Source organism: Neoarius graeffei, chromosome 22 (genome assembly GCF_027579695.1).
Source record: "Neoarius graeffei isolate fNeoGra1 chromosome 22, fNeoGra1.pri, whole genome shotgun sequence".
NCBI classification, from domain to species: Eukaryota; Metazoa; Chordata; class Actinopteri; order Siluriformes; family Ariidae; genus Neoarius; species Neoarius graeffei.
This window is the reverse complement of record NC_083590.1, coordinates 56,473,926-56,486,653: the sequence shown is the minus strand read 5'-3', so window position 1 is coordinate 56,486,653 and position 12,728 is coordinate 56,473,926. Positions and strand designations below refer to the sequence as shown.

The window sequence follows — 12,728 nt, the reverse complement described above, 5'->3', positions numbered from 1 at the left end:
AAAATTATGCAAATCTCTTTGAACAAAGTATTAATTTGATGGTAGGAAGAAAAAGAAAGCATCGCTCTTTTTCAGTTGTATTTATTTAGTCACTTATTTAGGTGATGAACTGAGAGAGAATGCATGCAGGGTTTTCTAGACCAGACCATGCATTTTTGTGGTGATCCCAATTAGAAATTAAATGTAAAAAAAAATGTTCCTGCTTCCTAAAGATGTGTAGGAATACAACAAACAAAGCAGAATAATACAGATTATTAGAAATGTCAACCAGATTTTAGAAGCATCTTAAAAATTGTGACCCGTATGATTTATTATAAAGAAACACCAGTGCTATCGCTCACTCAACTAACAGATCCTAAGCCATTCTTTAACCTGAACCAGTGCTCACTATGCTCACTAACAGCTCAGTCTCAGGACCAGAACAAAACAACAGAGTCAGTCAGAAGCATCCAAATTACACAGCAATGATCCATGATGTAAATCTGCAGAGAACAGAACTCAGTGCTATTTGGGATGCTATGATACTGTAAAGCAATGGAACACCACCTAAGCATCAAGATGAGTAGTGACTTTGCTCTATAGCCACTTACTGGCTATAGCAGAACCAAACAATGCTTGAAACAGAAATAGATACACCTGAAAAACACCCAAAACAGAAATGCACTTCGACTGGAAGTTCAAAATTCACTAAAACAGCTGGAGAATTCTTCAGTAAACTCAACACTAAATATGTTGAATTTAAAAATTAATATTCACAAATACTGAAAACATTACACTGCTGCATACCTTAATACACTCACTGACCACTTTATTAGGAACACCCCACATCCACCTGCTGTTTTGTGCAGGTCTGTAATCAGCCGATCCCTCGACAGCAGCACGATGCATCAAATCACGCAGATACAAATCAAGAGCTTCAGTTAATGTTCACTTCAAACATCAGAACGGGAAAAACTATGATCTCAAAGTGTGACTCTCTTTCACTGTGGTATGGGTGTTGGTTTGAGCCAGATGGACTGGTTTGAGTATTTCAGAAGCTGCTGATCTCCTCCTGGGGTTTTCACACACAGCAGTCTCTAGAGTTTACACAGAATGGTGCAGAAAACAAAAAACACTGAGTGAATGAGCGACAGTTCTGTGGGTGGAAACAAACGCCTTGTTGATAAGAGAGGGTCAGAGGGGAATGGACAGATTGGTTCGAGCTGCCAGGAAGGATATAGTAACTCATATAATCACTCTTTACAACCGTGGTGAGCAGAAAAGCATCTCAGCATCCAACAGCAGAAGAACACATTGGGTTCCACTCCTGCAGCCAAGAACAGGGATCTTAGAATCAACAACAAGCTCCTATTAAAGTGGCCGGGGAGTGTTTGATATTAGATTAGATTCACTTTATTCATCTGACATCGGGGAAATTCACGTGTTACAGTAGCAAGAAAATGTCAAACAGATAACAAATAAAACTGAAATAAAAATTAGACAAACGAAGGATTAAATACAGAGGGCTATTTGCATTATCTACTGTGAAAAAGTATAGAAAAATTGCCTTATTGAGAGGCTCGGAAAAATTGCACATTACAGGTAGACTCTGTATATACACACATATACATAAATAATATATATAAATATGCATTAAAATAGTTTAGGGCCTATATTATAGCACATAATAAGTGCATTGATGAGAGATGGCAGTGGTAGTAGTGGTGAAGCAGTGCAAATTAAACAACAAACAGGTTATTGGTGCGACGTTACAAGTTGTGGGTGTTATACAGTCTGACAGCAGTAGGTATGAATGACCTGCGGTATCTCTCCTTCTTACACCGTGGGTGCAGCAGTCTACTACTAAAAGAGCTGCTTAAAGCCCCCACAGCCTCATGTAGGGAGTGAGAGGGGTTCTCCATGATTGAGGTCAGCTTGGCTAACATCCTCCTCTCACCCACCACCTCAATGGAGTCCAGAGGACAGTCCAAGACTGAGCCAGCCCTTCTGACCAGTTTCTTCCTGTCCCTCTCTGAACTTCCACAGCCCCAGCAGACCACAGCATAGAAAATCGCTGATGCTACCACAAAGTCCTAAGCAGTGTCCTGCACACACCAAAAGACCTCAGTCTTCTCAAGAGATGGAGACGACTTTGGCCCTTCTTGTACAGGACATCTGTGTTGTTATGATTCTTATTATGATATTAAACTTAACGCTTTCGACCAGAACTTCTTGAATACACACGTGCATGTTGTTGTACTGTATTCATGTTCTGTTTATCTGTGAAACTCGGTGTTTCTGTGCTGAAGAGCTTCTTTTGTCCTTCCAGTTTCTCAGAGGAAGTGTGCTGAAGGAGCAGCAGGGTTCATGGAGTGAACTTTTCACCAACCCAACAATACAGTTTTAAAACACAAGTGCATTTGGATAAAAGCTGAAGGCGCAGCTGCTGCTCTGCTTTCCGACACTGAAACACAGGAGTGCTCGCTTTCAACAGCTCGAGAACTGTAAACCCTGTAAAATGTTAATAATAATAATAATAATAATAATAATAATGGCGAGTAAGAGTCTGATCACGCAGGGTGTTTTTATGAATGTTAGCCCCTCCCCCTCCAGGCCTCCATAGGTTTGTGCCCCCGCCCTTCTTGCTATGTAGCGCGCGCACGCAGGCCTTTACTACATCACTGACAGCCAATCAGAAGCCAGAAACAAAAGGTTGCCCGTGAGGGATAGTGAAGGAGGCCCCCGGGATCCCGGGGCCACACAGACGGGTTTTAGCTCAAGTCTCCTGATTGATCAAGCTGCACTTCTCACTCACGTGCGCGCTTTTGATGTGCGGCCTGAACACGTGGCTCACTAAAGAAAGAAAGCCGGAATAACACATTTTGGTCGGATTTATTTGTGGGCGGAGCCTGAATTAACGTGTGACTTTTTTTTTTTAGAGGACGAATACACACACGCAGGGGAAAGGTAGGGGTTTTTCCCCTTTAGGTGTGAAAAGGAGCCCAGGAGGACATGCAGTGAGAGTGCAGGTTCTATCCATCATAACCTTCTCCTCTCTGTGCAGGAGTTGTGGAGAGAGAGTGAATGAGTGAGAGAGAGAGGGGAAGAACACGCCCGCTCCGGCTGATAGACAGTGCGCGCCTCTCTCTCTCTCTTTCTGTGTCCGTGGGAAGGAAAGGACGGGCTCCGTCTCTCCAGGGCTGCGCTTGTGCTTTCCGAGCGCGCTGTGTGTGTGTGTGTGTGTGTTGCAGAGAGAGGAGTGTGTGTGTGTGTGTGTGTGTTGGGCGCCATGAATAAGCTGTATATCGGTAATGTGAGCGCGCAGGCGAGCGCGCGGGACCTGGAGACGCTGTTCTCTCAGTGGGAGATCCCCTTCCGCGCGCCCTTCCTCATCAAAACCGGATACGCGTTCGTGGACTGCCCTGATGACAAAACCGCCATGAAGGCCATTGATACACTTTCAGGTGAGGATGGGGATCTGTTCTAATCCCACCACTTTGTCTTGCTCTAATCTCTAGTGTGTGTGCGCGCGCAGAGGACGCTTATGCGCTTTGCAGCTGAGAGAGAGAGAGAGGGGGAGAGGGGGAGAGAGAGAGAGGGGGAGAGGGGGAGAGAGAGAGAGCCGGGGTCAGTGTGGGCTCAGTCAACCGGCACGGCTTCCTTTCTTTCTTTTGAAGAAAAGTAACATTTCCACGCCGAGGATACAAAGTACACACACACACACACACACACTCTGGCCACATACATGTGTGTAGTCCATTTACAGAAGGACGGAATTCGAGTCTCTCCTTCTGTAAATGGACTACACACACACACACACAGTGTGAACTGAAAGTGATTTTATACTCGTGTGTGTGTGTGTGTGAGAGAGACTACCTCACTCAAGTCTCCGTCCTTCAGGCCTGTTTTCTTTGGTACCTCAAGTGCTTTTCGGATATTGTGAGAAAATATTTTTTTGTTGCATGCATGTGTTAAAACTGTGCGACTGTAATGACCGCTGCCCCTTCAGGTGGTCGGTTCGGTGGCGGTGAGTGTGTAAGGTTCCTCTCATTAAGACGCCATTAGACAAACACCACTGTTAATTGGCTGTGTGTGTGTGGGGACTATTTTGTCCTGTTTTTCCTCCTGAAGTGAGTGAGGCCTGCTGGTAGTGCAGTGGGGCAACAAAACCCTCCATGTTTAACTTCCAGGACACACACACACACTGATTTAACAAATAACACTGCATCTCTCCATGTCCCTTAACTTGAAGCAATTTGAGTTGTACATAAAACAAACCTGACCTTTTGAAGTGCTCACGGTTACAAACTATCTAAACCGGTCTCGGCTTTGTCTAACAGCGTTTTGTTTTTATCCCTCAGGAAAAGTAGAACTTCACGGAAAACTCCTCGAGGTTGAGCATTCAGTCCCCAAGCGTCAAAGGTAATGGAATGCACTCCTTTAGCTTTCTTTCGTAAATGAGAACGGCGTCTGAGACTCGAACGCAGTCCTGTAGGTCATGTGTTTAATGAGCAGGCTGCGGGGTAATGGAGTGAGCTGGCGGCTTTCAGAAGTGTGTGAGCTGTGGGATTTGAACCCTACAGTGAGCGGGGGAAGGGTGTGGGCTCATTTAGTTTATATGAAACCTGAGGTTTCTGCGCCTTGAGAACTCGCAGCTCCTCCGGGCCACGTGAGCATGTGGAGGCCCAGCAGGCCGCGCGCTCCGCCGGCTCTCCGTTTCACAACCAACTGCTTTCTTCCCTCGCGCGCTTCCGCCTGTCTGCTCATGCGCGGTGTGTGTGGGTTTTTTTTTTTTCCCCCCTCAGAAGGGTTCGAGGCCTGGTCTCGGGGAGCAGCGTTAATTGGCGAGGTTCGGTGTCGGTGGTTCTGTTCACTGCCTTTCCGTGTACTGATTAAAAACAGCGTGTGTGTGTGTGTGTGTGTGTGTGTGTGTGTGTGTGTGTAAAACACTAGTGCGAGTGTTTCGGTGTGAGTTTGACCGAAGCTCGCGAGGGAAGATGGTTTTCAAACTACAAACAATTGGACGGAACCGAGCCTCATTTTAAAAAAGGGCCGTTAATTAATTGGCTCTATTACAGTCCCACATGGCGTTCAAACGAATAACGTGTTTCTGGGGGAAATATTCAGGGAAAGGCGGACAAAACCCAAACACGCTGCTGTGAGAGTGTGTGTGTGTGTGTGTTATATAAAATGGCGAACGTGGTACAATTAAATCCAGCCACACCCTAAAAACTGCCCCCTTTATTGTGTGTAGGGTTCGATAGATCTGTAGTATTCCTGAATGCAGCAGTGAGTAAAGCTGCCGCTGGACTGTTTAATGTCGGCTCTGATCATCGCTACAAATTATTACAAGGAAACTTAAAACGGATAAAAATGTCTCAATCTGACTGGAAATCTCTTTAATCATTTGTAGGTGAAATTTCAGGTTGTAGTGATTTTTTATTTTTTTTATATTGAGCCCAGTACTGTGTGTGTGTGTGTGTGTGGAGGTTACATGTAAGAATGGTGGGAAATCTGCTGCCCACATTATTTTTTCTGTGCATGGAGTATGCAGCATTTATATTCTTTTTAATACCGTATGCAGAGCAGCAGCTACAATTATCGACACCTTAACGACCTTTTAGCCGTTGCAAAAGTAGAAGACTTTCAATACATAAATTGTGCATGAATAATTACTCTAACACTGGAAAAAAAAGTTGATTACTTAGCATATCAGGTCACGTGACACCATTCCACAATTACCGACATGCAGATTATTTAAAAAAAACCTGGTAATTTTTTTTTCTTTTAAATTTAAAATTTGTTTTACATACTTTAATATTTATACAAAATGATATTTTGGACTAAATATAAATGTCAGTGTTTATATAAACAAGGAAATAATTGTTTGTAAAGAAATGAACGGAATGTTTAACCTGTCAAATCTTTTTGCTCCACTTTAAGTATTTACATATCACGTGTTTTTTTTTTAAATCATTTGTTTTGTATTAATTTCTAGTTTTGTCGTTTACCAATAAATATTAACAGGCAATCGACACTGTAACCACATGGAAATTCAGGTCAAAGGTCGCATGTTATTCCTCAAGCCAAAATATAAAATGTCTACTGATATTATAATATGTGGTAGATATTTACAACAAACTGCAAAAAAATATGATTTTCTGAATGAAATAGAAAAATCTGAATTTCAAGCTTTTTTTTTTTTTAAATATGCTCGGAATTTAATTCTGGTCTAATTGTATTTATTGCAATCAGATTCCAAATACTCTATAAACCTTCCATTCTGTTATGAATCAGAAAAAAAATTATAAATCTCAACATTTTTTTTTAAAGTACTTCGACATTGCACACAGATCGATCCATAATAGTTGTAAATGTCCCTTAATTCCACAGGGTGTCGATAATGGTGAAAGTGATCGCTATTATCGACACCTCACATGGCTTCTCAAACGCACGTTTAGATACAAAATGGCGTCTGTCAAATGAGCGTGAGAAACAAAGTAGGTTTCGACAAGATCATGAAATATCAATGAATTTGATCAGTAAAAACATGTCCATGAGCTTTCCACCATGCTTAGCTGCGATGATAATGTCCAGGTTTTCCAAAAAATTGCTGATCATGCTAAAAAAAAATTCCATCTCAGGTAATGAGCTGCATCAGACGACAAGATTAAAGGATTGGGGGGGGGGGGTTCTGGTTGATTGATTAACTAATAATAACTGTTGGAACTGAAACACTCCTTTTTATAAAAATTTTTATTGGTGAATCTGAAAAGGTGTCTAATTATGGACTGTCCAATTGTAGCTGCTGCTCTAGTAATTTTCAGTTGCTTTCTTGCTTTTTTTTTTCCTGTTGAAATGTAATTTAAAGAGAAACCTTATTTGATGTTATTAGAATAATAATGGCCGTTGTGGTGATGGGCACTACTGACGTGAGTGAGTTTGAGTAATTTAAAAAACATACAATTTGTGCAGAGTTCCTAACTTGGACGGGGTTGTAGCCCCTGTTGAGTTTTTATTTAAACTGTGAATTTTTTTGGGGGGGGACTGTAACTCCAGTGCTGTGGGATGTTGTCCCCTTTCACTGGGTCCTCCTGGGTGGCTTAAGCGGCCATTTTCTGTGATCTTGTGTTGTGTGGCTGGAGTTTGGGGTGAAGTAGGAGGAACACCCAAATTGCATCCAGATTGTTGCAAAAACTTAATTTGAAGCATATCTACTAATGGAATTGGAAGATATGGTCAATTTTTTTTTTTTTGTACAGTTGTGAAAGTTACTGCTGCGTCAGTGGTGTTTTCAGTAGTGCTCTGGCTGAGGTGTGTGTGTGTGTGTGTGTGTGTGTGGTGTTTTAAGCTATGTTTGAGATTAAGTTGTCTCTTCAGTGCATGTTGTGAGGTCGGTATGTAGGGCTGCCCATGATGAGCCATTTAAAGCTAAAATTGACTCGGGGCCAAACTTGGATCGTGTACTCACTCTGTCATGGTTCATGAAGTGTTATTGGACTTTTCTTCCAAATCACGGTCTTACAAGTGTGTGCAGGTAATGTTTGAGCTTAAAACGAAACTGGAGTGTTTTTGTTTAAACATGCCTTATTTTAGTTTTATTTGTTGCTTTGAGTAGTGTAGTGGGGGTCCCCTTTAAAAAAAAAAAAAAATAATAATAATAATTATACAACATTTTTGGTTTTGGAATGCTGTGCAGAAATGGGTTTCTGGTGTTTCACAATAAAACGTGCATCTCACAACTCACTTTTGTGTGTGGGGGAAATTAGCTAAGTCACACTGGGTGCTTTTATTTTTTATTCTGTACAATGGATGTTGCAGTGTGGGAAGGGTACGGTTTCATTATTGTTAATTTCATTCTTTTAGGAAGGGTGGTGTTGGTGCTAAGTGCATCATGTGAACCATTGTGTCTTGAATTATTGAGTTATGAATCATGTTGGCACAAGGGTGGGCTTTTTAAATTAAAAAAAATAAATTTAAATATTAAATTGGTTTTTAACATGTCGTTCTACTGCGTGGCTTCTTGCACTCAAATGTAGTATAGTCAAGAAAGGCCACTAAATTAAAAAAAATTTTTTTTTTTTTTTTGTAAGTGTACGCATGCACACAATGAATTCATGTCTGTAGGCTAATGTGTCACTATAGAAACTATACCCTACCCCTGGGCAGAAGAGGGCTCTGTCGGCCTGAAGCGGGGCGCTGAGAACTCGCCCATCCCCTATATACACACGCACGTGCTCGCTCGCTCCTATAAGTTAATCCATCAGGGAATGGTCCATACTGCATTCCCACTGTAATGAAGGTCAGGGCTGGGGGGAAGAGAGGGGGAAAACCGAACTCGTTCCCACTTGTTTTGTTGGGAGAGGGGTGTCTTCTGGCGCTGCTTGAAATAGAAGCATAACTTGTGTGCTGGTGATTATTTAAGGTCTGGATTATAGAGAGGTCCTTGCTGAACATATTTTCAGTGTTTATGATGTAATTTTAAAGGGTTTGGAAGTGTGCAGTTATTTAAGCCCCTTTATCAGGGGAATGTTTTGTAATGACTGATCACAGTGCCGCGTGTTTCAGACGGACAAGTGAGCAGCGCTGGGGCTCGTAATCTGGACCAAGTACACACTGCAAAAGTAGTGTTTGATTAATTGTACAATATCTCTAGTACAGATTTTTACTGAATGATGTAATTTATCTTTGACAGTAGGTGGAATAGAAAATAAGAGGAAGACACTGATTAAACTGGTCTAGGTCTCGGGTTATTATTATTATTATTTTATTTTTTTCCCTCAGCTGCCCAGTTTATACTGTAAATGTCTACAAATCATATTCATATATAGGAAAAGTAATATTTTGCTGCCACCAGCTCTGGTTTTTACATGGCTACTTCGCCCACTATGCTAATAACTTTTTTTTTTTTTTTTTTTTTCCCCCTCCCTGACACGGGGCCCCCTAGCTAGAAAAATCAAAAACATTTGCACTCTAGTTCTGTCGACACACACTATTCACTTACTTTCTAATGTCTGCTGTAAAAATGTGGCCGAATGTAAATTTTCACCGTCTGCGTCAGTAGGGATCGACTGATATTTTTTTTTTTCAGGGCCGATACCGATTATTATGGAGTTGGGATGCCGATAACCGATATGTGCAACTGATAAATGTAAACATTATAATTCACATGAAATTAAACATAGCACACACTGACACAGACCTTCATATCCATGAAATGTATGTTTAATTGTAAAATTGAACATGAAATTTTGTGCAGGGAGATGCCAGCAGCATTTGTACAATAAAGTCAAACATGAGTTAGAATAAAATGAGAAATAAAATAATAAAATATTCACCAATAAAAAAATAAATCCCTCCCTACTATATTACAGCTCACCATTTTCAGTGGAAAATAAATGAAAATACACTCTGGATTCTTTTACACTAAGAACTAAGTAAGACTTACCAACTTCAAGTAGTTTTTAAATAACAAATCAAGTGTAGGGAGCTGCCTGCAGCATTTTTTAAAAAGTAAAATCAAACATAAAGTCGGCTATCACTCCCTATTATGTAACGACTTAACAAGTAACCATCTACATTCTAATGCTTTTAACGCCCAAGCCTAATATTCCCGATTTAGGAGGATTATATTGTAGTGAAGGAAGCATTACATGTAGTTTCAGCGAGACTAGTTGGTTGTAGGCTAATTCAAGTGCTTCCTTCCGTAAGCTAAGTTTGCCTGGCTACACAGATGCAAATGGACAATTTTAACGAGTAGTAGATGAAGAATGTAAACATTATAATGATGTTGTGCTTTTGCAACTTGTGTGTTTGTGACTTATTGCGGCAAAAGCAGCGTGTCCTTACCTTGAAGTGGGATCTGCTTCTGCCCGAGTGCCCGTACGGCCGCCTTGAAACAGTTCACAGCGTTTAGCTACACGTGTCGATTGGCTGTATCTCTTGTGCCAAACAAATCAGATGTTGTGGTGGGCGGGACCATATTCTTGAACTCAGAGTGGCAAGTGCAGGAAAGGACGTGCAGTGACAGTCGCGTTAGGAACGAAATGGCTGCAAAAAGGCATGTTATCGGCGGAAATTATGGCCGATACCGATAACCCTAAAAATGCAGAATATCGGCCCGATATATTGGCCAGGCTGATTATCGGTCGACCCCTATGAGTCAGTAGCGGCTGCCAAAAGCTCATGAATGGAAAAAATGCTAATTTTGTCGCCTTGTTGGAGATTTTTGTCTTAAACCTGTGGCATTAAACCATCTGTGGACTTGGCTGCTCTTAGAAAAGGGAGTTAATTTTAAAGCCTGCTAGAGAGACAATCCCAAGTTGTCCGTTTGATGACGTCGTGGACATTAACACTAGCGTTCTGTAAATGCTGGAGTGCAGTATGGGGTGAGGAACATCAGGGTCCCTACCCTTTCCCTGCAGGTGTTAGCAACACACACCTTTGTCCTGTGTGTTTCTCCCCCCAGTATTGACAGAGTTGACCAGGTTACATAGAGCTTGGTGTTGAATTCTGCTGTATTTGTTTTAAACATTTAAGTGCATGAGCCAAAAACAAATCTATTTAAATAAAAGGTTTGTTTTCCATCGGACGTGCCTTCAGTTTGATGTCTTGTTCCAGATGCAAATCTGTCTGTGGATATTTATATTTGAGTCTCCTAGAATTTGAATGCACTTCAGTGAGTGAGGCAAGATCAATGTGTTAAGAGATGATCTTGGCCAAGGTCGTCTGTTCAAGTGCTGTTTTATTCCCACTTGGTGTTCTTCACATGAACCCGTCTTCCAGCTTTCTCTAACCTTACACCTCTCTCATCGGGACGGCCAGTCGAATGTTTTAATGTTGTAAATAATGTCTTAAACACCGAGCTGAAATGCCGTCAGACCGCTTTATTATTCGCCGGTGTTACAAAATGAAATCCGTTTTTCTCAACCTGTTCAGAACCGAGTTGAACCCGAGCCAGTTTGATGATCTTTGAAATTGAATATTAAAATATAATGGCTTGGTCTCTTTTTCCTTCGGCTCCTCGACAGGATTCGTTTATAAATTTGTCACATGTCGAGTTCTTTCTTGGTCTTTCTTTTGAGGAATAAAATGTGCTCATGTCAGTATTTCCTTCTGAGTTTACATCTCTTATTGTCTTTCTTTAACTTCCTCTCTCTCTCAGGAGCTGTAAACTGCAGATCAGGAATATCCCGCCACACATGCAGTGGGAGGTGAGTGCACATTTTGCTGGAAATGTGAAACTTTTTCACCAAAAACCAGATGAATTAATTGTCGGTAGATTTCAGGACCTTCAAACTCGATGGTCTTCCATCTGTCTGAGGCTCTGTTACACCATCTGATTAATGAAGGGTTTACCTCTGATCATTATGGGCATGTTCTGTTCATAAGGGATGAATTCTGGTCCATAGACACTGGATTGAACAACTCTGCATGTTAATTTCACTACAGCAGTGTTTATTGTCCAGCTCTAATCCTGTGATATGGATCCGTTCGTGTTTTGAGATGTATGACATCTTCAGCGTCCCTTACAGACAAATGACTGTTTCCAGGTCAGTGTCCGGTTTGTTACACCAAACCATATCAATCAGGTGTAACACCCCCCCACACACCCTTTAGTTTGTGGATTCCAGGTCTGAAAAGATGATTTAAGCGTCATTCTCAAAATTGCCTTGATATTTTAACATGCGTTTTACTCTTGTTAAATCCGCCTCCGGTTGGTCAGACTGAGATCTGATTACTCGAGTGTCCATATGCAAATCAGTTGAGCGTCTGAACTTCGGGGGGGGGGGGATTTATATGGAATCAATTTTGTGCCAAAATGTTCATACAATACTTTTGAAATATCAAAATACAAAAAAAAAGTCAATTTTTTTAGACTGGCAAACAAATTATTCGTGTAATCGTGCAAAATATCAGTCTATTACTCTTCAGAAACCTTTTATTTTTGTTCCGCGTCTTTCTCAGTTTTGTTTGACGTAATTTATTTTGGTTGCGATTCCAGCGTTCTCGTTTGCGCTCCCTGACTTTTTGCTTGCAGTTTTGGCACAAACTTCCCGTGTGGGCGGGCTGTCCAGGAATGCATTCCCATTGGCTAACTTGTGTTTGACTGACGGCTACGCTCAGCCATTCCCTACTCGGATTCTGGCGGACTGTTTGACGAGTGAGCGATCCATTGACGGTAAACAAGGATCGAGTGGACTTCAGTGGCGACTATGATACTGAATTAATTCAACAAAGTGTAAGTGCGGGACAGATGTGTTGCAGTAGTGCACATTATGCAGGTGTTTCGTGGCAAGTCGAATGTTAGCTTTAGCTCCACTACCCAATATAATAGCTGTCTGTTAAACACGCCTGCATAATGTGCACTACTGCAGCACATACAGCACATCTGTCCCGCACTTACACTTTGTTGAATTAATTCAGTATCATAGTCGCCACTGAAGTCCACTCCATCCTTGTTTACCGTCAATGGATCGGTCACTCGTCAAACAGTCCGCCAGAATCCGAGTAGGGAATGGCTGAGCGGAGCTGTCAGTCAAACACAAGTTAGCCAATGGGAATGCATTCCTGGACAGCCCGCCCACACGGGAAGTTTGTGCCAAAACTGCAAGCAAAAAGTCAGGGAGCGCAAACGAGAAAGCTGGAATCGCAACCAAAATAAATTACGTCAAACAAAACTGAGAAAGACGCGGAACAAAAATAAAAGGTTTCTGAAGAGTAATGCCGCTTTTCCACTACCAACGCGG

The 12,728-nt window shown here is 41.7% G+C and overlaps 1 protein-coding gene across 2 annotated transcripts in view; it reads left to right on the top strand.

The window, feature by feature from the left end:
* The first annotated feature begins 2,958 nt into the window (after positions 1-2,958).
* igf2bp3 (insulin-like growth factor 2 mRNA binding protein 3) overlaps positions 2,959-12,728 on the top strand; it is a 55,535-nt gene continuing 45,765 nt past the window's right edge. For both annotated transcript variants that reach the window (XM_060904113.1, XM_060904112.1), the window contains exons 1-3: positions 2,959-3,443; positions 4,341-4,401; positions 11,144-11,192. In XM_060904113.1, the coding sequence (XP_060760096.1) occupies positions 3,269-3,443; positions 4,341-4,401; positions 11,144-11,192 (285 nt within the window). In that variant the 5' untranslated portion in view covers positions 2,959-3,268. The remainder of the gene's footprint in view (positions 3,444-4,340; positions 4,402-11,143; positions 11,193-12,728) is intronic.